Raw genomic sequence first — 26878 nt, forward strand, 5'->3', positions numbered from 1 at the left:
AAATTTCAATTTCAGTCCCTTTAAAATATACTCAATAAATTTGGCTGAGGTAAACTATTAAACTTCTACTTTTAAAGGATTTTCCCTCTCCTTTTCATGCAAAGATCTCTCTTGGTGAAATGCTGCTTGAAAACAAATCAGAGTGATTCTGAAATAACTAGCAGAACTGCCTGATGAATGGCCTCAAAACAATGGATCAAAGTTATCTCAACAATGACTGAAAAGTCACTGAACAGGGTCTAAAAAATGTACGCTTATCTAAGCTATACTTAGTGATAACAACATTTGCCTAATGAATGGCTCTACAATTACTGACAAAAACACCAACTGAAATTTCTGAAGCAAAACACTGAAAACAAAGAAAAAATGTGTATGGAAAACCTTAAAACCCAGAGACATTTTGAAGAGTATTTAAGACAGAAACGAAGTTAAGCAAAATCATGAACAAAAGCCATACAGAGTTAACATAAGACACGCCATTAATATCAAAATTTCATGTAAAAATGTTCACTGAACATGTTTAACAACATAGCAAACACTTGGAACAAATATTGAAATTTAGGACCTGGGTTAAAATAAACAAAATAATTACAATAAATGACATATATCTGGATCTGTGATATAAGTCACCGACACCTAATGCTATCTACTAAAAAAATCTTCTGAGATGTTTGACATATGCAAAACAGTTTACAAAATTTATGAAAATGGTAAAATTTGATTTCATGTTTTCAAAAGGCCTGCACCTTCAGGGCTATGCATTTAATTTAGTTATTTATTGCAAATACAACCGAACAATTTAAAAAATCTGCAGGATTAGCAGTATGAAGACACTAAAGCCTAACACTGTAAAAAGGCTTATCTAGCTTTTAACAAAGAGCAGTTGTTACTAACCACTTTCAAACTCGGGGACACTAGGTTCTGTCTTAGACTGTTTAACTTCAACATTAGGCAAAAGCTTTAAAAACTACACAAGCAGTCAAACGCTGCTTTTAAGTAAAGCACAGTGACTGCTGACATAACACTGCTGAGAGATGTGTGTACTCATTTAGGATTTAAACCTTCTCCATTAAGCTCTATTGAAGAGCAACTGCTGAATAAATGAATGCAACTATGTTTATGTTAAAAGCCTGTTTCCCGCAGCATGTAATTAAAGGAAATGTTGTACAAAGCCAGTACTTTTGTCAAGCTCCTGTAAATGGAAAGATGGATAGCACTCAGAGAAGTGAATGCATTGCTTCATATTTAACCTTAACACTCTTGTCATTAATGGTTTGTCTAACTTGGTCTATAAAAGACAAGGTACTGCTCCATTGAAGTAAAATTAAAAAAATCAACTAAACCATGCTTTTCAGAACAGAAGATTCATTATCGTCAGCTAATGTATTGGCATAAAGCAAAGTAACATCCTATCAAGTAAGGCACACATTCAATCTGCATTCCCACCCCCCTTTATTTTTAACTCATGCTGTTTTATTGTTATAGGCAATTTGTACCACTCAGCATGACAGTGTAAACTGAATCAAGATTAATTTACATGCAAAAGAACACTTAGGATAGCAGCATGGTAAGCAAATGTATTGTCTCGATTGCTGAGGTGGAAAAAGAACCTGGAAAGAAAAAAAGGTGCTCTAATTAAGGGGCATCGAATATGATTGCTTGTGGTAGTTAAGGGCCAGAAAATAGTAAATGTCTGGCCATTTAAAGAATTAGCATCTTGCTAGCTAGGAAGCCATAAGATGGACGCATAAATCATAATAAAATTAAGTAAACATTCTAGATTTCTTAAACCAGAGATTTTTCTAAATGAAAATATATCAGGTATACTCAAATGAACGAGAAAGAAAATATGCCAAGGTATCATTAAAAGTTTCTCCTATAAAAAGACTTTAACACACCACATAACCTGCTCATACATAATAAAGGTGAAGTTACTGGAAAAATATTTAAAAATTGTCAGACTATAGAATTTGTTGCTTCATTAGAATTTATCTAAATTTTGATGAGGCAGTAGACAGCACTTAATTTAGGTTAAGCAGTTGTAATTAACTGCTAAAATGCAAACCAAATAATGTAAAAATTTTTTTCTAAGTTTTAGATTTCCAATATAATTCATAAAAAGAAAATGAATAAGAAGAGGCAGCTTGGAATAAGAATTGGCTTAGGTCTCTTAAATTCACAGCTTCAAGAAGCTAAATTAAAAATTTTTAAGTAAAAGAGAGAACTATGTTATAGTACTGAAATCATCCCATGGCTAGATCATTAACTCACTTTTCAAGGCTCAAAACTCAAAGCAATGAAAAAATTATGCTTCTGGTGAAATCTCAATATGAATTTTGTGAATATGAATAATATGAATATACAGGATAAACCAATCTTTCATTTAGCACTTTGACTATCGGCCCTATAAACATGTGTCTTTAGCTATGAAACTCTAAATGCTACTGAGAAAAAGTGACAGATCAGACTGTATATTAGAAACAAAATGTTTTCATTAAAAATATTAATACATACAATCTGTTACAAGCATTCTTATTTATTATTGTATACTTTTTAATTATACATTTAATGCATTTCTTTAGTCTTAGAATATATATATATATATACACTCTGAAATGAGATATAAAGTAAATTCATTTTATTTAACATAGAAATATAGGTTAAAACAAGAATGTAATGACACACACAGACAGTTCTTTAATTTAGTGGCATTTTGCCTTCCAGAAGTTTGCTTTAATAAAAATTAAGGACTGATTTTTATTCTGATTTAGGATTTTCAGTTAGTGAGTCATTTTTAGGTATCTTTTGTGAAATAAGCTAAGCTCTACCTTGATTAGTATAACAAACAAATACATGTGTAAAGTTGAGAATTGAGACCTCTATTACCAAATCAGCTAAAATCTATAACTAAAAAGGCACTGTTGAAAATACTCTTTAAACCTGTGGAAAATTTGCCAGCATCAAGTCCCATATCAAAGAATGAATTCAGGAAGACAGAAAGAATGATACAGAAATGCCAGGAGACTTGCAAGGATTTACAAATACTTCATATAAGCAAATTTTCAAATAGCTTTATTCAGAGTAGCCTTTCTGCTCTATTAAACATAGCAAGCAGCTGCCAGATTTATTCAGACAAATAATCAACAACTATAGAAGTGAAATGGCAGAAGAAAAAGGAATTTTGGCAACAACTCCACAGAGGATCACAGCTGTTCTCCAAGCGCACCTCTCTTATGCATTTACGGTTCTGTATGGCTAGTCAGGGAAAAATCCCTCAGTCACAGCAGAGCACAAAAAACTTGATCGAAATTCTAAATCAAAGCTGAGGGAGAGAAAGGGTATAAGATAATCTGCTGCTTTAGATATACTTTAGCTGCATTTTCCTTTAAAAAAACAAATAAATAAAAGCAATATCCCCTTAACAACAAATGTGCCCAAGCCTTATTGCACGCCACTCACCTTGGTTTGCTGAGCAGGTGTAAAGCAGAGAGGCAGGCTTTAGCCAGCAAAGGGTAAGAATAGCAAATGTAAGAATCAATTCAATTTGTCAGAAGAATAAAATTACAAAGATGGCTATAATAACTCCCAAGAAAAGCAAATGCAAAGATGAACTTAGCATTCTTTATTCATTACTTAAAAATTAGGCAGAAGAATAAAAGATTACTACTCATTTACAGTGAGAGTTTTCTACAACAGGTCTTTTTGACATTGTGGATTGCAAAGACTTATAGCATAAAGATCTTCAGCACTGCACTGGGGGAGTGCCAGGAAGCATGCCCTTTTCCTTAGGGGCAGATGTTTGTGTGTGCCTAGTATTTCTGGAAGCCTGACAAACACAAATTAATGAACTCAAGATGAAGGGATCTTTGTTTGATAAGCCCCTCCAGAGAAAAACATAGTTTAGGTTCCCATAAACTTAAAAAAAAATTGCTGACTACACCATTTAAATATGTCCCAGTTTCATAGATATTATCCTTAATCAAACACATAAATTCAAAGTTATTTTCCTTTATTCATACATACGAGAAGTTATGTTTGACTCTGGGGCAAGGACAAGATATTAACATTTCCAGTCTGCTACTTTCTTTTTAAATGCACATTTTAAAATGTTTTAGTTCTGATATAGTTTGACAACACAGCACTTCTTTAGGTCAAAAGAAAATGAGAGTATTTCAATGCTATAATTAGGACTTGACTTTGAGGGGTAAGTCACTCTACTGCGTGCAGGGAAAAGTAGATTAGTAGGACATGAGAAACAATTCTTTAGTGAAGGAAAAAAGAGAAATATAATATTTACAGTGGTAGGACTTTGGTAAGTCCCAAGTTTATGACATTTTCATTAATACAAAATACAGAAATATATCATTATGCTGACAAACCACAGCTCCCAGAATCAAAAAGTTAATTACAAATCAATTTATTACTTTAAAAACATAGTAATCAATTTTCACATATGCCAGGAATGTAGACAAACATATACTTTTAAGGTTATTTTATATTGTAAAAGCAAAGCATTAGCAAAAATGAGAAGATTGTGCACTGACATCTGTTAAAAGCTATGCATACACGGTCATTTATTTTAGAGACCAGCCAGAAGAACACACATTATTTGGGATGTCAGTTTCTAGTAAACTGTAGTAATCTCTCACCTTGTTCTTTCTTAAAATCTTTCTCTGACAAGGTCACAGGTAAAAGCAGTTCTCCAACAGGTGGCTGAATATTAACATTGAAGCAATCATCCTTGGTGCTAAGGAAAAAACACATGAAAGCGGACTAATGCTTAATAAACAAACATTCTTAGTACCATGCAGTTAAATAGATGCAATGAAAGCATCTGCCATCATAGAAAATAGTATTAAGATCTTCTTGGCTTAAATATCATATTTATAAAGGCTTGAAAATTTCTTCAACACTTTACAGAGAAATACATCCCTTATTTCAATTGGAAAACATTTCTTCCAAAAATATATAGTAGATATACCATTTGACACAGAACTTTCAAAAAATGGGTAATCAGCAAGGGTATATATTCCCTACTACCAGAAGCATACTTCACATGGCTTCTAGAGCAGTTATATTTTAGCTTTACTTTTCGTGCCTAGTGTAGAAAACGGAATGCTTTAGTCTTTTTATTTTTATTTTTTGACTTATTTATTGCTTTTCTATTACAATTGTCCCACTTTTCCCCCCATTGCTCCACCCCCAGCCCACCCCTTCTCCCACAGTCAATCCCCACCCCATTGTCCATGTCCATGGGTCATTTATACTAGTTCCTTGACTAAACCCTTCCCCTCTTACCCCCCCTTCTTTCCCTCCTCCCCTCCCCTCTGGTTGGCTTTTATCCTTGTGGCTGCCACCTGGCTGCTGCATTTCCAGGCACCACCTTTATATTCCATTGAAGAAGGAAGAGTGATGATGGAAAAGTAGTGAATAACTGAGCCAACCAAATCTGTTCCTTTTTATCGGGAAAGTAAAAACTTTCCTGAAATTCCTACAGAAGGACTTCTGCTTTTGTGTCAGAACTGGGCCAGTGGGTAAGTGGCTGGGATATGGAGATTGTGGGTAAGAAATACCAAACATTAAGTTAAGAAACGACTTATTGAAGGGTGGGGTAGGGAAAAATAATGTAATATGAAGAAAGAAAGGACAGCCATTTTTATTTTATTATTACATATTATATTTTTGTAAGCTGCCTTATGTTTTTATGGAGTAAAGACTAGATTTAAAAAAAAGAATGTTTTGAATGATTCACATGTGAATTGCCCAAGGCAAAACAGTAAATCCAATTTATTTATTAGTTCAATAAACATTTACGGAATACAAACTTTAAAAAAAATTTAAATTTATTTCTTAGAGAAAGGGGAAGGGAGGGAGAAAGAAAGGGAGTGGAACATCGACCAAGTGCCTTTTGCACACCCCTAACTGGGGACCCAGACCACAACCCAGCCCTGTGCCCTGGCCGGAAATCGAACTGGTTTGTAGGCTGGTACTCAACTCCCTGAGCCACACCAACCAGGCCTACTGAATACAAACTTGATCCCATGTTCTGTGAAACTATATGGGGATTTAAAGACAAGTGAGATTGGCCCTTGAAGTTCACAAGTCTAGTGAGAGATATGTTTATAATAGAATGGTAGGTGCTCCATTAGAGATATGTGGAAAGTGTTCTAGGCCATGGAAGAGGGACTTATGAATTCTGCAGGAGGTAAAGGCAAGTCTATTCCTAAGAAGAGCGAGAAGGGCAGACATTCTAGACCTGTGTGTTGGAAACAGTGAGCAGTGTGGTGTGTCAAGAGATGAGGTTGGGGGAACACTGTAGAGAATATCTTATATACAGCAGAACCATTTGTCCCAGTTCTCCCAGGACAGTCCCTGTTTATAGCTGTTGTCCTGGAATCCTGTTCAGTTAATGTCTCCTTTCATTCTCTAAAGTGTTCTCATTGGTCTGACAAAGAATATGACTACTTTACTCATATACTTTAAAACAAAGGTGTTCCATTATTTCTTGAAGCAATGGGAAACTATCACGGACTTTTTTCATATGAAAATAAATGATCCCATCTGTATTTTAGAAACTCTGGTGGCAATGTGTAAGGTGGAGTAGAGGAGAAACCCAAGGCAGGTAGATCAGTTAGGAGCCTAATCACTAGTCTAGGCAGTGCTTTTTAGCATTGACTGTGTTTTATTTAGTAAATCCTAACAATGATTTTAAGAGGTAGCTTCTGTTACCTCCAGTTTATCGGTAAGTTGAACAATGTGCCCAAGGTGACATAGGTAGCAAGCATCAGTCCTGGGATCTGAATCCAGCACTCTTTTACTCCAAGGTCAGATACATATATATTCATATTCCACTATACAAGGCTGTTTCCCTTGGGTGGGCAGCACTGAGCAAGGGGGGGATGGGGGTATTTTACAGTTAAAAGGGACAGATCTGGTGATGAATAGTGGGGAAAGACTGATAATTCTAGTGTGAACATTTGGGAGGATGACAACTACCGAAGAAGAGGAGTTTTGGGGATTAAATGAAATGATTTTGCTTTAATCATGTTATATTTTGAGCACCACCAAGTTACCCAGAAGAGATATTTAGCAGATAATTGGAAATACAACTTAAGAATCAGAAAGGATGTCAGGGCAGTATACAGGAGTTTGGAAGAAATCAGAGTGATACAGGGAAGAACTGAAGCCTTGTAAGTAAGATCACAAAGGGAAGGAGGATATACCAAGAAAAAGGATAAGGTAGAAACCTGGGGAAGATGTGCATTTAAGTAAAAATGGAGAGTCCAAGTTGCAGATGAGACTGGGAGAGAGGGGACAGGGAGAAAAGGTGTGGGTCAGGTGTTACAGGGAGGAATACAAAGCAGTCGGATGGGAGGAGGACTGCAGAATGCAGTGAGCTGGAGGGTGAAGGGGAACAGCGGCCGTGGAAAGCAGCGGAAGCTTCATGACGAGGCAGAGGCAAAAGAAGAATGCTTCAAGAAACCCGAGCATGTTTAAAGGCTGAGGGGGAAAAGCCAGTGAAGAGGAAGAAAGAAAGGAATAACTCACAGAGCAAGGTCTTAAGAGGAGGTAAATAAGATTGGGATTAAGAGCGGAAGAACGAAGTGGCGGTCAGCCCTGGGATGGAGTAGGATACGTCTGAGAACAATCGACAAGGGGTGGTTAAGATGGAAGTGTTGAGGGGAGGACACTTGATGGAGAACACCACGCCTGATGTAGTGGGAGGCTAAGTCACATTAAGAGAAACATGTAAAGGCTGATGAAGGAGTGAAGGGACAGGTATACATATATACATGAAATATATATAATGAACTAATTTAGTGTTACATAGTTTCACCTTTGAACGACTGAAAAAAAATCAGTGTTCTCCAAAGAATGCACAAGGGTCTGCACTGAGATAGAAAATCCATTGAGAAAGAACCTACTAATTTCTTCTCATTCCTTTTGAAGTTCTATTTTTTTTTCTGTACATATTTTAGCACATATATAATGTTAGCACAGTGAGCTATACACACATATATAATTTAAACATACATTTATACATATAGGGAGTGCACAGAAGATATATTTTACTAATAGATGTGCACGATTAAAAAGTTAGAGGGCCACGGGGTTAAATTATATGTCACCACACTATCTTTACTAGTGTCTTCTGTTTAATTACAGATGGATGTACAGCAGCCATCTTGTGACCATGAGGATGACTGACACATACTAATGAAAAGATCACATGAAACAAAAAAGGGCATCCCTTGAAAACACTGTGGAGCTCCTCCAGCAGCTCTTAACTCCTGACCTCCTCCGTTTCTGCACTAGGAGAACAATAAGCCAATATTTAGTTAACCCACTACAGCTGGGTTTCTGTTACACTCAACTAAATGCAAAATATAACTAATATACTAATACATTACACACTTTATAAGCCTGTTTCAGCTTCTAAGGATGATTTGGCTTAGATTGAAATAAGGTGGAAAGTTTCTTCTCTATTTTGGAGAAACTTTACTTTCATTTATGTCAGTGTTTTATTAGAGCCTTCAGTTTTCTATGTGTTTCCTTTTCTACTATTTCGCCCCTGTTTTATTATTCGCTTCTCTCTCCCTATATCTTTTCTTTTTCCTTGTTTCCCTCTCTTCTCATTTCCTTTGGTTGAACACAGGAATATCATGACATGAACACGGAATGATTCAAGTGGGTAATGACAGACAATAATTTATTGGACTTAATATTTTACCAGAGTGATGAAGTACTATTATTAGGTTGCTCTAAATAGCATAGTTTCATGGGATCAAACGGCGTAATGGTTTAAAGTAAAACAAAATTCTACCTGTTACACATTTAACTATAATATGTATATTTGCACTACATGTAATCTGATTTCACTTACTCCTAGGATCCAAATTGGTCAATTTTTTAGCTATACACATTGTGGGGCTCAAGTTTCCTCATCTACAAAGTGAGAAAAATGGCACTTAACCTTATGGACTAGTTCTGACAATTAAATGAAATAACATACCCAGTACAATACTAAATGCACAGTAGATACTCAAAACTGACACCCATAATAGAGATGTAGCAAAATTTAAGCATTTGCTTATAGATTCTCATTTACAATTTTCCCTATTACAATGCTTATTCAATATCCTTTGATAGATGTATTTCTCCTGCACAAGCACCAGTATTCCCCTGGGCTGGGTACCCTAAAAATGAAACTGCTAAGGTAAAGAGTATGGATATTTAGCATTTTGATAGATGCTGCAAAATGCCTTAAAAAGCTGCCATTTAAAGACTCACAAACAATGCACAAGAATACATGCTTTTCTCTACTTCCCTTGTTAACATGAGATGTTAAAATTATTTAAACATGTGGCCAATCTGATGGGTGAAATGTCTTAATTTCTATTTCCCTCACTATGAGTGATGCAGAACATCTTATGATTATTGGTCATTTGCATTTTCTTATAAACTGCCTACTCTTAGCCTTTCTCCACTCTTCCATTCTTTTTTTAAAACTGATTTTGAGAATTCTTTATGCAGTCTTATTAAACTTCTGTCTGCCAAATATGCTGCAGTACTTTCTCACCATCTCTCATCTGTTAACAGTATCTATTTTTTCTTCTTTAGAGAGAAGTTTAAAGATTTTAATAGTTAAAATTTTTCTCTGTATCATTCTTTGGGGGGTGGGGGAGATTGTGTGTTGCTTAAGACTTTTGCACCCAAAGAGTATTGAAATATTTGTCTATATTACATTTAAATACTTTTATAGTTTCTTATGATTAAATCATAAATCCACCTGGAATTTATTTTAGAGTTATCTGTGGAAGGAAGCTACCTTTATTTTTTTCAGACAACAGTCATCATACCATTTACTGAATGGTTTGTTCTTTCCCCATTGGTCTGAAATGCTACTTTTATAATACATAAAATTTCTAAATTTTGTTTTGTTTCACTGATTCCTGTGCCAATAGTCAATTATGTTGAATAAAAATATAGATGTGGCATTAAAGAATATTTTGAAATTATTATAGAGGAGGGCTTTTTGCATTAAATTTTGGTTTTGATTTTTCTTGGACATTTTCTTTTCCCATTGAATTTTAGAAATTTGTCAAGTTCTTTGAAAAGGCCTACTGGATGTAGCCTAGAATCATGTTAAATGTGAAGAATAATTTTAGTGAGAATATTGACTCCTGTTCAGGAACACAGTATATTTATTATCTTATTTATATCTTCTTTCTATGGCCTTCAGGAAAGTTTTAATTCCCACACAGATATTACAAATTTCTTGTTAATTTATTCCTTTTGTTGTTCTTGTAAATAATTTTATTCATAACATTTTAAAATTGGTTATTCCTACTATAGAGAAATGTTAATGATTTTCATATAATGAGTTGTATACATTTCTAAGCTCATTAGCTTAAAAAGTGGATATTCTGTTGATTGTAAAATTTCTGGGTTGATAATTATATTATAGGCCAGGTAGCTCAGCTGGTTAGAGCACTGTCCTGATATATCAAGGTTGCGGGTTCAATCCCCAGTCAGGGCACATTCAAGAAATAAGCAATGAATGGATGGATAAGTGGAACAACAAATTGATGTTTGTCTCTCTCTTTCTAATCAATAAATAAAGTTTTTTAAAAAATGATAATTTTGTCTCTTTCTAGGATTTACACCTCACCTGTTTTTTACCTGTCTTTCATATTGGCTAGAACTTCCATTATAATGTGAAACAGTGTTGAGAGTAAGTAACCTTGTTTTACTTTTCTGACTTAAAGGGAATGCTTCTGATATTTCATGTGATGACAGGTAATCTGTATGAACCAAAAGTCTTTTGAGTTTACAACCCCAAGTGATGTGCACATTCATGTGCTATCCTTTTGGGTTTTAAAATCAGGGTGATACTAGCCTTACAGAACGACATGGACACCTTCCTTCTTTTCCTTTGTTCTAGAAAAGTTTAAACACTATAGAGATTATTCTTTTTTGAAGTTCTGATAAAATTTAACCTCTTTGATTTCTAAATTTTTCTAGTAAACCATTCATCTAAATAGCCCAATTTAATGGTATAGAAGTGTACATATTATTTTGATTTGTTTTATCACCTTTATCTTTTCTAATCTTTCTTATGTATCATTTTTTTCTTTAATCACATTAGCCCACAGCTTCTCTCTCTTGCTCTTTCTTTTCATACATCAGTGTTTTTTAAAAAATATGTATTTTCTATACTTAGAAAACAAGGAATTCTTTTGAAAATATATATCTTAGACCAAACCAAACTTGATAACTGAATTACTGAATTTTGTATGTTTGTGTGTATATCTATATCTGCTTGTATGTCTGTCTACATATCTATCTTCCTCTTTGATTTGCCCATTCCTGATGTGTGTACAGTAGTCCCTCTCTATATTGTGGTTCACTTAACACAGGATTTTAAAAAATATTATATTTAATTATTTATCGCGGATTTTTTGCTATATTGCGGGATTTTGTGGTACTGTATACGTATGTTGTTAAAGTTACGTAGGTTTAAGAGTGTAGAATATGTTTAAGAACATAAGTAGTGTTTATAAAAGTGTGAAACAGGTTAATAAGGGACTGGGAATGGTTTATAAGTGTGTGGGAAGGGTTTCTAAAGCCTTAAAATATATATAAATACTAAAATAAATGTAAGGTTCCTACTTCATGGATTTTCACCTGTTGTGGCGGGGGGTGTCTAGAACGTAATACTGCGATAAGTGAGGGAATACTGTATTAAAATATACTATGATCATCGCTTTGTCAATCTCTCCTAGCATTTAATAGTTTCTGCCTTACATATCACAAACCTATGTTGTTGAAAGTTTATAACTGTTAGAATTTTGTGGAGAATTGGAATGAACAGAAATTTTTTGAAAATCTAAATGCTTTAGAATTTTTTCTAGTGTTACTATTGCCCTGTTTTCTTTTTATCATCTACCTGATAGTAAATACACACACACGTGCATATATTTTATCTTTAATATTCTTTTTTTCTAATTTTTTTTAATTCTTTTTCTATTATAGTTGTCCCATTCCCCCACCCCCGCCCCGCCTCATTGTTGTCCCTTGCCCTGCCCACCTCCCCCCATTTCATCTTTTATTTTCAAAATTTCTGTGTCATTCTCTTTTAGGTGGGGTTCTTATAAATAACATAAGCTGAGTTTTGTTTGTTACATGTTTATATAAGTAGAATTTAACCTCTTGACATGAATCATGATAACTGCCATGTGCAGTTTCTTAATCTTCCTATGCCTCAGTTTACTCACCTCTAAAAAAGAAATAATAATTCTTATCTCATATGCCTGCTTCATAAAGAATCAAAAAAAATAACACATACAATGCAAGTGTTTAGAACAGTGCCTAGGACACTGCAACTGCTTGAAAAAGAATTGTTTTATGAAAACATTAAATAAATTAACACATAAAACACAAGTGTCTAAAACAGTGCCTAGCCCACTGCAAAGGCCTGGTACATGTTAGTGAACGTTATCGCTAAAGGTCCCCTCTCTCCTGGGGGCTGACTGGAGTTTTCTTAGGAGGGTGAGATGAATGGCTGCATGGACTTGACGTTGGAGAGTAGGCAGGCCAGCACCTGACAGCTCTTCCAACAGACACAACACTGGCTTTTCCCTGGTGGCAGAGGGCTTGAGAATATTACTCTATTCGATACAACTGAGTTTCATCTCATTTTTAATCATCCCTGTCTCCTTGCCACCAACTCAAACCCTGCTGTCCTCTCAGACTCCCACATCCCCACCACAAGTCCTTCCTGGCAAGCAGTTCACTTTCTTTACAGTATAATCCTTAGGTTTACAATTAAATGTGTATATTGTCTGCTGCAAGGGGTTAGATTGGAGAACTGCAGGTTGAAAGCAGTTCTTCAATTCCCCGATGACTGTCTTACCCTAACTTTTCACTTGTTCACTTTGTGCTTGAAATTCTGCCAGATTTGTTCTTACCATTGTAGTAAGTCTCTCCCTTGAGTGTTTGCTCTATGGTTTAAATTTTCTGTTATTGTTTATCTGCTCTCGTTTGCTTTCTAACTGCCAATAAGTCTTTACAATTTCTGGTTAGCTAATGGCTTCCTTTCACTTTTCCTTCCTTTCTTCCTTTAGTGCTCATTCTCTTAAAAATTATTTTCTGTCTTTTTAATGGATTTTGGGCAAAAAGAGGGGTGGATGCTAGAGCTCAGCCCTTTAACTTGAATCAAGCCATACTATTTTCACACTAGTTAATATATCAACATCTGTGATTCACAGGATAAGACCTGTTTACGCAGTGCATCTACTTTTAGAGATACATTTCTGAATATTATACACATTTTCAATCTCAATAAATTTAATCAAGGAGTTAATCTGATGACCATTTAAAATGCAAAGCAAAAAAGAGACACTAATACATCAAATATGTAATTGAATAAAATAATATATAAAAAAGTATCCATATAACTATATAGCTACATATAATAGTATTATCTATTTATCTACCTACCTATCTATATAGCATAACTATAATGACTTAGAATTAATCTGGAAGCTAAAGTAGGATTTTACTCTTGTTCCTTTTCTTTTAATAAATAAAAGTACACCCGAAAGACTGATAGTCCATGTTCTCACCATTTCTGAAGGCTTCTTATGAAATATGCTCTTATTACCCATAACTTTAAGTATTGATCTGTATAATGTATTTCAAGGAAAAAATTCAGTATCAGCCATTCTTGCCCCCACCCCCCACCTTTATTGAATCAAGACTAACACAGCACACATCACTAAGCAAAAAATGCTATTTACTATGCAAAAGGCACAGTCAGTGATTGGCATCTAAGACCAATTGATCTACCCATTACCACTATCTCCCTACCTCCACTAGCACTACTATGAAGCTATTGATTTAAACACTGTCGATCGGTTTCCATTTTCTGATTTTGGGCAGGCCAATTAAGAAAGTGAGTAATTGTGATTACATTGCTTCAGGATCAATTACATTTGATGCAAGACAAAGTGTTCTTTTTGGAACACACACACACAAAATTTTTTTTGATCTAGTATGCTTAGGTGCTTAATGAAATCTAAAATAAATAATTAATTTATACCTCCACAACAGCAAAACATATTAATGTACATGCTTAAAATAACAAAGGCTATTTTCTTTAGAGTACATTCATCATTTTCCTTAAATTAGTTTAAGAGGAAGAGAGAAAAAACTGTTCATGTATACTCCGCAGGGTAAGATAAAAATCAAACACTACCTACCTATTTACCTTGGACTTAGTTAACTGTGAAAGACAAAACGCAAATCTCGTTCTTATAATGAAAATATAGTTGTTGTTTTTTTTTTTTTAAATAACCCCCATTACATAGAAATATAAAATGTTCTTTAGGTAACTTAATAAGAAAAAAAATAATTCTTTCAGTTCTAAATATTGTCTGAACTTGGTGCATGAGCTTTGTCATTGGGCTGACATTGTCGAAATCATTAAAATGAATATACCGCTGGTGTTGGAGGCAAATCTATTTAGAGTGATGCTCTCATAGTCTTGTGCTCGGTAATATTGATCTGTGTTGTCTAATAGAAAAATAATAAACAATTACTAGGCAATGTTGGGAAAAGTAATCAGTTTTTATATATCACTAATATAGCAGACCTCCCAAAACATAAAGGTGATGATCTGCATAAAATCAATGTGTTATGCTACATTGCTTATATTCATCTTTGTAGGTTCTCAGCAATAAATGGTATAATATTAGGCTTGAATTACTGGTAAAATGAAAAGGCATATGAAAAAGAAGGTTGACTATATTTAACTATAAACTTATTTTAAAATGTCTATTTCCTAAACTTGGAGGTTTTATCATAACCAATTCTGCTTTAAGCTAGTTAAAACTTAGATAAATAAAATGTCTTTATTCTTTTAAGAATAAAAAGATATCCTAGACTAGAAAAATATAAGAGTTCAAAGATAATTCTTAAAGATGCATGAATATAAACTTTGTATTAATTGCTAACAGTTTCTGGATTTCATTAGAAATGTATAAAAAACATCACATAAAAACAATAATGACAAAACCCAATCCCAGGAAAAGCTCCTTTGAATAATATTCACCTATGAAACCTTTGCCAACAAAATAAATGTCCTTTTTAACTTTATCAAAATTAAAGTAAAAAGGGAAAAATGCATGGGTTTTAGGTGCTGACAGAATCAATAATTCTCCACTTAAGAGGCTCAAGATAACATATAAGATGTTTAAAAAGATAACTTCTCTGAGCTAGTCAGTAATATTATTAAAGTATTTTTATTTCTCCTGAATTTTCCCAAACTGCAATTAGAAGCAAAAAAATTAGCAGAAGCTTCTTCCTTTGACTAACAAAGTATGAATTTCAATCACACACGGAAGACTGTCATGGCTAGTTGTATAACAAACATTAAACACACACACACACAGTACACAATGTATACAACTATTCCATGCCAGTCTAATCACTGCCAAAAAGGCACATTTGTTTAAATGTCTTGTCTCTCAAAACAAAAAGCTGTTGAAAGCTTAGTTTTGATCTGCTATCCTTTACAGGTAATATAAAATATAGAAAAACAATTGAACTTACCACAACTGGAAACTGGCAGTCTGAGTAGAATCACAAAAGTCAATACCCATTGAAACAGTAATGGATCCCTCAGGCTCAAGAGATTCTAGGAAATTAGATAATTTAGACATGAAAACACAGAGGATGTGAAAAAGAGGCAAACTAAACACTGAAAACTTATGTAATGCTTCTAGTTTGGTTAAAATACCCAAATTTAACGATGGCTTTTAAGAATACTTTCAAATAAGGAAAAGCAAATTATAAAAAAATTTCATTAATGAAAGCTTTCTTTCACAACTTAATTCTGCACATATTTCAATGGACACATTATATCATTTTGTTTCAGAAATGCATCTCTTCCTGAGAATGTCATGTTTTACAGTATTGCCTTTATAGGCACTGAAGGTGAGAAAGAAATTCAGTGCTGTGTGGAACAACTGCAATGAGCTATGAGTGCTTTTAAGAGATTACGTTTTAAAACTATGAAATATTTATCTAGATATGAAAAGTAAGATTTTAAGAAGTGTTCCAAATTTCCATCAGAAGAAATAAAGTTAAAAAATGTAAATATAAAGCAAAACTGGAAGAAATTAATTGTACTAAGAAATTACCCAAGACAATTGGCATAAAAACCAGTTGGTAAGTCTAATTGCATTATTCAAAAATTACTGAAAGAAAATTCAGTAACAGATTTGATTATCTTGAAAAAAATAAATACATAAAGTGACATTTTATATATCTGTAATTTTTAAAGCTTTATCTATCAACCAACTGGGAAATAACTGTATCAATATATATAAAACGCTGGTGTTTTTCACTTCACAATGATAAAACTTAAGACAATGTCAAAATTTTATTATGTTTGGGATTCCAAAGTCTGGTTGTACATTAGAAGACTAATGGGAGATCTTAAATATATACTACTTAGAATAAATATTTATGCATAATTATATATTTAAATAGAAATCATCCACTTTTGATATCCACATTGCTAACTCTTCTGTGTAAGTGCAGTCATACTGTACAACAGCTTTATATTAAGCTTTATCTATTCTGTATATCTGGTTAGATATATGTAATTATATTTTAGCAAACACCCTCTAATCCAGTAGACTGTGACTATCCTAGGGCTTATTCATAAGTATGATTTGTCATTAAATGTTAACCATGACAGAGAAGATGGTATAGATGGGACAAATGAATAATTCAGTAAGCTTATTATATCAAGAAGTCTGTTTATGTGTATAGACTCAATGAAGACGAGGCATTATCAGGAAGCATTGTTTAATGCTGATTTTTAAATGTTACTGTTTTGTTTAGTGGTATGTAAGTTGATTTTTCCACTTTGAATTTTATTTGTTTATAAACTTAACATTTATGCAAGTACCATGAGACTTGCTGCCCAAATCCTTCGCAAACATGCATTCTTGTACAATAAATAACTACAATGATAGTTCTTCTTTTACATTTTTCCAAAAGCTACACCTTATCAGTCCACAGCTCTGCCAGTCACACTGTTCAGGCTATTCTTTGGTGAATCCTTAATGCTTTCTTCTGCGCCACAATGAACTGCAGTCTGGTCTACTTTGCAGCTGAGCACAGTAGTAGCAAATGCTGTTATCTTCATAACATAATGGCATTCACGATTTAGATCTCTCTACATCACGTACCCTGGTATTTCATTTGACAAAGTGACAGTTCACAAGGTGCACTCTGACGTAGTTTGGTATCGTCTTCAGTTTTGAGATAATTAAAAGTGAGTTTAGTGCCACCTAATCCTGAAGGACTGCTTATGATCAGTGGTATGTTTTATTACATAAATACTTTGAGAACAAGTAGTCAGCATAAAATTATTCATATAAAGAACTTCTATAATATTCGAAGCCTACCACATTGGGAAATTTCACTCAATCAGGTGTCTTTATTTGGATACTTCTCTGGATCACTGCATATACATGAGAGGATTATATAGAAATGGCTGAAAAACACTGGCTCTGTTATACTACACGATTAATAATGAAAAATAAATCACACAGGATGTCATCCACTTTGATGTGACAGTCATACAGTAACTGGTGAAATATTAGCTGAACTCAAACCTGTCAATTGTTACCATAAAGTTCCTGAATAGCCTAGGGCTATTCTCTGTATGTGCATGTGTGTTTTATTTCTCTTATATACTGGTCTCTGGGAAAATGTCATGTTATTCCTGATATTCTTGCAAGGGATTCAGTTTAATGCTAAAGGCAGGGAAAAAGCCAGAGAAAAAGAAGTAAAATATTATAGACAAAATCTGTTAAACTGATTAACATATGCACATGTGCTTATTAAATAAAACAATTTTCTTCTCTCCCTTATGTCACAAAACATGAAAATATAGAATTTGTTCTATGTTGCAGTTTTAAGATGTTTTGGAAGAGTAATTAAGATATATCATACTCTGTAACTCTACTGTGATCTATTGATAATAAAAAAAATGAGGTCGTGTTATATACAAATATCTACTACATGGGAAAGAACTCTGTATTTTGAGGATATTCAATAAATGTCAATGAAACATTATAGTCATAAATATTTGCAAAAAAAAAAGCCCTCTACTAATACTGAGGCAATGGTATATATTCATTCATATTTTATCTCCTGTTAGGGCCATACTATGAAATTTATTAATTTATTTCTTATATTCTACACAGGCCAGCAAAAGTTCAAGTCACTGACTCATTATGCCAGCTCAAAGAAATGTTAATATTGTTCTACTGTTTTAACCTTTGGATAACACTTTCAACCTTCAGACAATTCATATATCAGCTGCTTGACACTTCTTAATTTTTTAATTAGGTAAAAATGGATGACTTTTAAGCAATCAAAAAAAGAATACAAATTGCTATAGTTACAAAATAACTTGAAATATTATGTTCATATATTTATATGTATTAACTTTACAAAATAAATAAAAATCAGGACACTGTATTCTTTAAATGGTGTCTTAATTACTAAATTATTTTTAAAATAAAGAGTAATAAGCAGGTTCTGAAATCACCTTACTTTATCTCTACTTTACTTTGGTTACTTATAAAAAATCTAGCATATTCCATCTATTAGTAATTGTTTTATTCCTTTGGGTAAAAATGTAACACAAAGAATGATTTCTTTACTGAATGACTGATGAAAACTATACTTATACAAGAGGATTCAACAATGTCAAAGAGCTCAAGTTAAGAAAAATAGAACAGCTATGTGAAGTAATGAATAAAGATGGCACAGTCCTGGTCAAAAGCCTTCGCTCAACTTAAGTATTATAAAAAGGATCTATCTGGAACTTTCTGATTCTACTATTTCAGGGATTCAAATGACAGAAACCTTACATGACTTTTTAAAAACCCTCAACCAAAGACATTATTTTTTCATTGCTTTGAGAGAGGAAGGAAGAGAGAAAGAAAGCAACATTGATGTGAAAGAGAAACATCAATTGGCTGCCTCCCATACGCACCCAGACCAGGAACAGAATTCACCAGCTAGGTATGTGCACTGGCTGGGAATTAAACCTGTGACCTCTCAGTTACAGGATGACGCTCCAACCAAATGACCCACCAGGTCAGGGCTTTATATTACTTTTAACTGAGATTTTGCATGAAGCTTCTCTCAACAAAACTTTAGGGATGTCTCCACTTACACAAAACAGAAATAGAGACAGATATTCTAATTATTATCCTGTTATAAACTCAAAGACATACATTACACAATTTTTAAAAGGTATAGTTTTGGTACAGTGCTTCAATAATAGAAGGGGATGACAGCTGGTGCGGCTACATCATGCAACGGGCACTGAGGCACCTGGAAAGCACACGCTGCATATGAGGGCAGCCTGCTCAGCACCAGCGGGTTGTGCTGCATGTGGGGATAAAGACCCAGTACTGCCATATCTGTGCTTTATTCCAAGAAAAAGGAGATTCCTGGGTATGTGTGGAAACAAAGACAGAACAGTATACATCCTTTCATTCATTACTGCCTTCTCTTTTCAACTTATGGAATATGAAGCAGGGAAGGGGAGAAATGGCAAAGATTGTATTCAAAAAGACTAAAATCATGCAGGAATGCAACTGAGATAGAGAGGTAGGGGAAGGTGATGCAGACAGGTAAAACAGGAGGCAATTTTGATTCTTCAGCCCCATCCTTTTATGCTTACAGTATTGGCATTACCCTTGCTGGCATGTGATTCCTAAAGGCAATGAAATGTTTTTATTTTGAAAGATAAATTTAGAAAGGAGAAATAAAAATAAACTGAGTATGTTAATAGACAATAAAATAGCATGTATTCTACTTTACTTTTAAAATGAATACATTTAGCCCTGGCTGGTGTGGCTCAGTGGACTGAGTGCCAGCCTGAGAACCAAAAGGCCACTGGTTCAATTCCCAGTCAGGGCACATGCCTGGGTTGCAGGTCAGGAATCCAGCTGGGGGCGTGTGAGAGGCAATCGATCCATGCATTTCCCACACATCCCTGTTTCTCTCACTCTCTTTCTCCCTCCCTTCCCCTCTTTCTAAAAGTAAATAAATAAAATCTTTAAAATGAATACATTTAATTATCAAATACGGTTAAAAGTTTTAAATAAGAATAGTTACCTATTGGATTAAAAACATGCATTTGCATGCCTAAAGGAAGTTTTTTTTCTCCTATGTGGATATTTTCGATCTTTCGATCTGTAGTATTATTCAATGTTATTTGTACAGAGACCATCTTATCACCAAAAATGCAAGGCCGTCTTGAAAAGAAATAATGGGCAGCTAGTCCTTTCCCACTCATCCGATGAAGCAGCACATGAGTTTTCATTGGTACAAAGACAGGAGTACTGACCTATTGCATATGTAAGAGAAGAAAGATGAATTAGTAAATATCATTAATAATTATCTTAAAAATATGTAAGAATTTATGACATTAATTCTTGCTTTCCCTAAAGTATTACATAAACCACAATAACAAGCATTAGCAGGACATCACACACATAAATACTAAGTCAGAAATTATATTAAAATGTAATGTAAATATCTTCAAAACAGCATTAATTTTTCTGTACTCTGCAGGCATATATTAAAACATTTTGAAAATATATGTCTAGTAAGACATGTATTTATATATCCAAATATAGTCAATTATTTTAGCATTTATAAACATTTTGTTAGTTTCTTCTAGATACACTATATTTGGACATCTTGTTAATTTTCTTACGAGTTTTAATAATTTGTCAGTTGATTTTCTCAGGCTTTTGAACTGTAAGATAGTCTTATATGCCAATGATGAATATCTTGTACCTTCATTTCCAATTGTGACTCCTTGAACTTTTTTCACCTTGAATTTCTTTCATTGTAAACTGAAGACTACGACCTCCTTTGAGGTGGTTTCTTCCTCTGCTTTAATGATTAAAAGTATCTTCCCTACTCCGAGCTCAGGTAATTTCTTCACTTATATTTTCTTCTAGAGCTTTCATGGTTCCATCTTTTAAATTCACATGAAACTGATACAGATCTACTGACTCCATATTTAAGTAATCTCTAAATACTTAACCATAACCTGTACATAACTTAATGTCAGCCTTAACTTAATGTCAGCCTTTCCTCAATGATTTTTTTCCTTTTGCTAGATCCTCTTTTGTTTTATAAATTTTTAAATTGTATTCCATTACCACTTACTCTCCTTACACCTGCCCCGCAATCATTACATTGTTGTCCATTTCCATGAGTCCTTTTTCCTTCCTGCTTGATCTTTCTACCCCCTAGTCCCCCTCCAAGAGCTGTCAGCCTGCACTCACTCTGTGGGACTGTCTCTATTTTGCTTCTTAATTCAGTCAATAGATTCAATGCAATTTCTATCAAGATACCAATGATGTATTTCACAGAGCTAGAACAAATACTTCAAAAATTTATATGGAACCACAAAAGGCCCCAAATAGCAACAGCAATCCTGAGAAAGAAGAATGAATCTGGAGGAATGATGCTACCTAATATCAAACTATACTATAAGGCCATAGTAATCAAAACAGCATGGTACTGCCATAAAAAGACAGAGATCAATGGAACAAATAGAAAGCACAGAAATAAACCCACACCTTTACAGTCAATTAATATTTGACAGAGGAAGCAAGCACATACAATGGACTAAAGATAGTTTATTCAATAAATGGTGTTGGGAAAATTGGACAGATGTGCAGAAAAAAAATAAAACCAGACCACCTTCTTTCCTTTTCTTTTTTTAAAATAATTTACTTATTTGTTTGTTTATTTTATTTTTTAGAGAGGGGAAAGGGAAAGAGAGGGAGAGAAACACCACTGTGTGGTTGCCTCTCACTTGCGCCCCCAACTGGGGACCTGACGTGCAACCTAGTCATGTGCCCTGACTGGGAATCAAACCAGTGACACTTGGCTTGCAGGCCGACGCTCAATCCACTGAGCCACAGCAGCCAGCGCTTTAGACCACCTTCTTAAACCACACACAAAAGTAAATTAAAAATGGATTAAAAACTTAAATGATAAACCCAAAACCATAAAATCCTAGAAGAAAACATGGGCAGTAAAATCTCAGACATTGCTTGTAGCAGTGTTTTTTCAGATATATCTCCTCAGGCAAGGGAAACAAAAGAAAATATAAACAACTGGGACTACATCAACTAAAAAGTTTTTGCACAGCAAATGAAACCATCAATAAATAAAAAGACAACCCAATGAATGGGAGAACATATTCGCCGCTACATCTGATAAGGGGTTAATATCCAAAAATTATAAAGAACTTATAAAACTCAACACTAAAAAATCAAACAATACAATTTTAAAAATGGGCAAAATGACCTGAACAGACACTTCTCCAAAGAGGACATACAGATGGCTAATAGGACATGTGAAAAGATGCTCAACGTCACTAATCATCAGAAAGATGCAAATTAAAACCACAATGGGATATCACCTCACACCTGTCAGAATGGCTATCATCTCATACCTGTCAGAATGGCTATCATCATACATCAACAAACAACAAGTGCTGGCGAGGATGTAGAGAAAGGGGAACCCTTCTGCACTGTTGGTGGGAACGCAGATTGGTACAGTCACTGTGGAAAGCAGTATGGAAATACCTCAAAAACTTAAAATGGAACTGCCTTATGAATTGGTGATTACACTTCTGGGAATTTATCCAAAGAAACCCAAAACACTAATTCAAAAGAACATAAGCACCCCTATGTTCACTGCAGCATTATTTACAATCTCCAAGATATGGAAGCAGCCCAAGTGTCCATCAGTAGATGAGTGGATAAAATAACTATGGCACATATACAAAATGGAATACTACTCAGTCATAAAAGAGAAGAAAATGTTACCCTTTGTGACAGCATGGGTGGACCTGGAGAACATGATGCTAAGTGAAATAACCCAGTCAGAGAAAGAAAGTACAATATGATTTCACTCATGTGTGGACTCTAATGAACAAACTGCCTCAATGATCTTGAAGTGCAAACATTTTAATTATTTATGTACTCGGAGACATTTTTGGGTGTAATCCTGTACCACACTGTTCTATTTCTTATAGCCCTACAATGTAATTAAATTATTTGGCAAAACAAAATGTCCCTCATTTCTCCCCTCCCCAGAATTTTCTTGCCTAATCATCTGTTTATCCTTCCATTGAACTTCAGACTCTGTTTATAAAATCTCTCCTCAATCTTGAGTAATATCAGAGGCAGTATGTTAAATAAAGAAACACAGTACATTTTAAAATAATGTCGTGGTCATCTTTCCAAGCAAAGTCAAAGTATGGGATGTAGCTTGACCTGGCATGGGCAAGCTTTTAAAAAATAATCTATTTGTAATTAAAAAGGCCTAAGCAACATTGTTTCCTAACAAGTGCACTGTCCCAAACTAGGTTTTCTATTATAATTCTGAAAGTGCATATGAATCTAATCAACATGTTAACTATGCCACTGACACCTGATGACATTAAAACCTTATTAATAATTTAAAATTCATCAACAAAAATCCAAAAGTTAACTGTCATATATACAAAATGGTAAAATGTCTTCAAAGCATAATTAAAATGTAGTATTCCTTTTCTAAAAGCTCAACTTATAAGGGTGGACAATTTAAAATATAATAAATACTTAGGTAAACTTTACAATTTGACTATATAAAGTAATGGAGCAACTGGACAATGACTTCTATTTTGGTGTTTTGATGATCATAACAACATTCTAGCATTTTAAGTTTTCAAAGCACTTTTACTTCTAAGGTTAGGTTCTCTTCCTTTATAAAAATTATTTTCAAAACTCTTTTGTTTCAATGCTCACACTAAGTTTTATTTCCTTTACAAATCTGGGGGTGGGGTTTATTAGCACAACCCAAGACAGCAATCCTTAGCAGTAAACAAACATCCATTCAAAGATACAGTGGGCATCCGATAAATAAGCAAACAGACACAGAACACATGAGTGTACACACATATATATACATAAATTCCCATGTCACTGAGGCTATGACAATCAACTTTAAACACAAGCCCTTAACTGGATAATTATATTGTTCAGTATCTTATGTTTATTCTCTTAATTAGATGATAAGAATATTGGAGACAGTAACCAAGTTCCAGAGACACAATTTCCGTTATATCCTTAAATACATGTTGATGTAATGAGTCATGGGGACGTAAAGTACAGAATAGAGAATATAGGCAATAATATTATAAAAACTATGTGTGGTGTTAGGTAGGTAGTAGACGTATTGGGGCATCAGTTTGTAAGTTATGTAAGTGTCTAATTGCTATGTCACACAACTGAAATTAATAAAATATTGTATGCTAACTGTAATTGAGAAATAAAAATTAAAAAAAGAAAAAAAAATCATGGAAGCTTGGGCTACATATAACACGGGGAAGTAAAGCGGAAAGCTGGAGAGAGGCAAGTGTAGAACAGAATGAGAAAAGCGGGGCAGAAGCAGGGGTGTGGTTTGCAGGCAGCTGGGAATTAGCAATCCAAACACTACATAAGGTGCTCAGAAGGTGCACCATGCCTTCCTGGTTGGTTTACTGAAGCTCTCCCTCAATCTAACCCTGGAACACATGGCCTGAATATTTGTTTTTTTCCTACTTTGTCTCAAAATTATGCACCTTTATTATAATAGATAAAAAGAGGTATGTGCAAAGACTGATTCTCCCTACTCATTCTTCCACCCTCAACCAAGTTCAAGAAGCACTCTAATGAATTTAACAACTGAAAACGTCTTCCTTGACAATCCTTGAAGGTTATCTGTGATAATACAGAGTTCTATGTTCTCTTCCACAGTAAATAGCATCATACATGGCACTTTGTGGTAAAAAAAAAAAAATTTTTAACTACAGAAAAGGGTTAACTGAAAATGTTTGACTGCTTTTTAAAAACATGTTTTCTAAGTTCATGCAAGGCATACTAAGCTAACCTCCTCTAATGTCTAGATCACTACAGGCAATATTTTGTTCAATAAAACCAGTAGGCTCCATAAATCCTTCAACAATTAATTGTAATACAATTAAAGGTGACAGGAAAGCAATATTTTAATTCACTATTTTGTACAACTGATTAGATACTTATATTCCAGAAACACATATATGATCTCTGGATGCTTATATTCTAAGATACTAAACATTGTGTATGGCTTTTCTGACTCCCAAATTTTATAGATATCAGTAATTTCCTTAAATGTAAAAAAAAGTTAATTACAGAATGGCCTAGATTTGGGCTGTGAAAATGAGGCTTTAAGAAAAAACACCGATATTTAACAAATTTGAACAAAAAAGATAATCTTGGGCAGGGGTCAGCAAATATAGCCCGCAGACCACATATGGCCTGCTGCCTGTTCTATCAAGTTTTATTGGGCAGGGCCATATTATTCATTGACATATTGTCGATGGCTGCTCTGCAATGGCAGAGTAGTTGTTAAACCTAACATATTCACTATCTGGACCTTTACAGAAAAAGTATACTTACTTCTCCTCTCCCCCTCCCCTATTTTTGGGGAACAATTCTCTTAAACTTCTGCATGGTTTCTGAGCAAAGGCATCACAACGTTGTTTCTGACCACGTTTTCAAGGATGTTTGTATAGTGAGCAGCGTTTGGAAACAGGTAAGTGCCTTTCTCTGGGGCAAAGTTAGACAGGTTTACTAATAGCTGCTCATCAAAGATGGGCATCTTCTATACTCTGGTTCCTCTCTATGTGTAAAGTGATACACTGCACTTGCAGTCACCATCTGGCCTTCATTGTGTAACCTCTGGGAACTGGAACACAGAGAAGTGGTGCAAATGATGTTATTCTGCTATAATATGCCACTACATTGCTGTGAGCAATCAGCTGTTCTTTACATCATGTCTTCTATAGGTGTCCATGAAATTGTCTCAGGCTAACATGTTACCTTGAGAGCAGGTAGTATCTCATTCCTTTCACAGTTCTTAGTACCTCCCCCCATCCGTTTTTTGGTCACTCAACAATTCCCAGATCCACTTACTCCAAATAGCTAAATTAACACTTAGTGGGACTATCACATACAGTTGTGCAGGGACACCTGACTGAAGGGGTAGATAGGAGCTTGAATTCTACCTTACATTCAAGGATTGCCATTTTGGAATCTAAACAATGGCATCATATGAGCTAGCGGCTCTGCAAAAGAGACTACTTTACATGGTAGAAACTACATTTTTCATTTGACGTTTTTATGAAATTCCATGTTGTGGCTGGATTAATTGTTTCTATGGGTTCACAATGTGTTCTGATTACTGACAACAAATTGTCAAGTAGGCTCTGGGACACCGAAGAATCAGAAGACCATGTTTCAGGGTTGCTTTTATCTCGTTCAAGATTAAGTGTTGATCTTTTGAGACAGCTTTCTCCCCAGTGTTTTATCCCGTAGCGGTTATGTATGGGACTGTCTGCTCTACACACCCTACCATCTTCTAGGAACCTTGCCACATTCAGTTCTTGATAAAGCTGGCATGTTCTCATGCCACCTCATGACTTGGCCATGATTACTTTGTTCAGAAATGGACAAGCACCAAGGAGTCCCTTTCTGAGGATTTATGGATTTGAGACCTGGGGAGTCGAGCCAGTATTTCTCAAGTGGCTAAAATTCTGAGATTTAAAACTCTAATGTTTGTGGCCACAGTCCTGCCATATTGTTCAGTTAAAAATAAAGCAACTTTCAAAGAAAAGCACAGAAGAGACAGAGTCCTGCTGGTATCTTTGGTTTGTATATGGAAGGTTCTTGAAGCTGACATATTC

General features: G+C 34.5%; 1 protein-coding gene across 1 annotated transcript in view; it reads right to left on the reverse strand.

Annotated features, from left to right (window-relative positions):
• AP3B1 (adaptor related protein complex 3 subunit beta 1) overlaps positions 1–26878 on the reverse strand; it is a 258639-nt gene that overhangs the window by 12047 nt on the left and 219714 nt on the right. The window contains exons 23-25 of the mRNA XM_090276405.1: positions 20218–20449; positions 15616–15700; positions 4650–4747 (exon numbers count right to left, since the gene is read on the reverse strand). Of these exons, the coding sequence (XP_090132531.1) occupies positions 4650–4747; positions 15616–15700; positions 20218–20449 (415 nt within the window). The remainder of the gene's footprint in view (positions 1–4649; positions 4748–15615; positions 15701–20217; positions 20450–26878) is intronic.

This window comes from Furipterus horrens, unplaced genomic scaffold (assembly GCF_987537825.1).
Source record: "Furipterus horrens unplaced genomic scaffold, mFurHor1.1.pri manual_scaffold_5, whole genome shotgun sequence".
Taxonomy (NCBI): Eukaryota; Metazoa; Chordata; class Mammalia; order Chiroptera; family Furipteridae; genus Furipterus; species Furipterus horrens.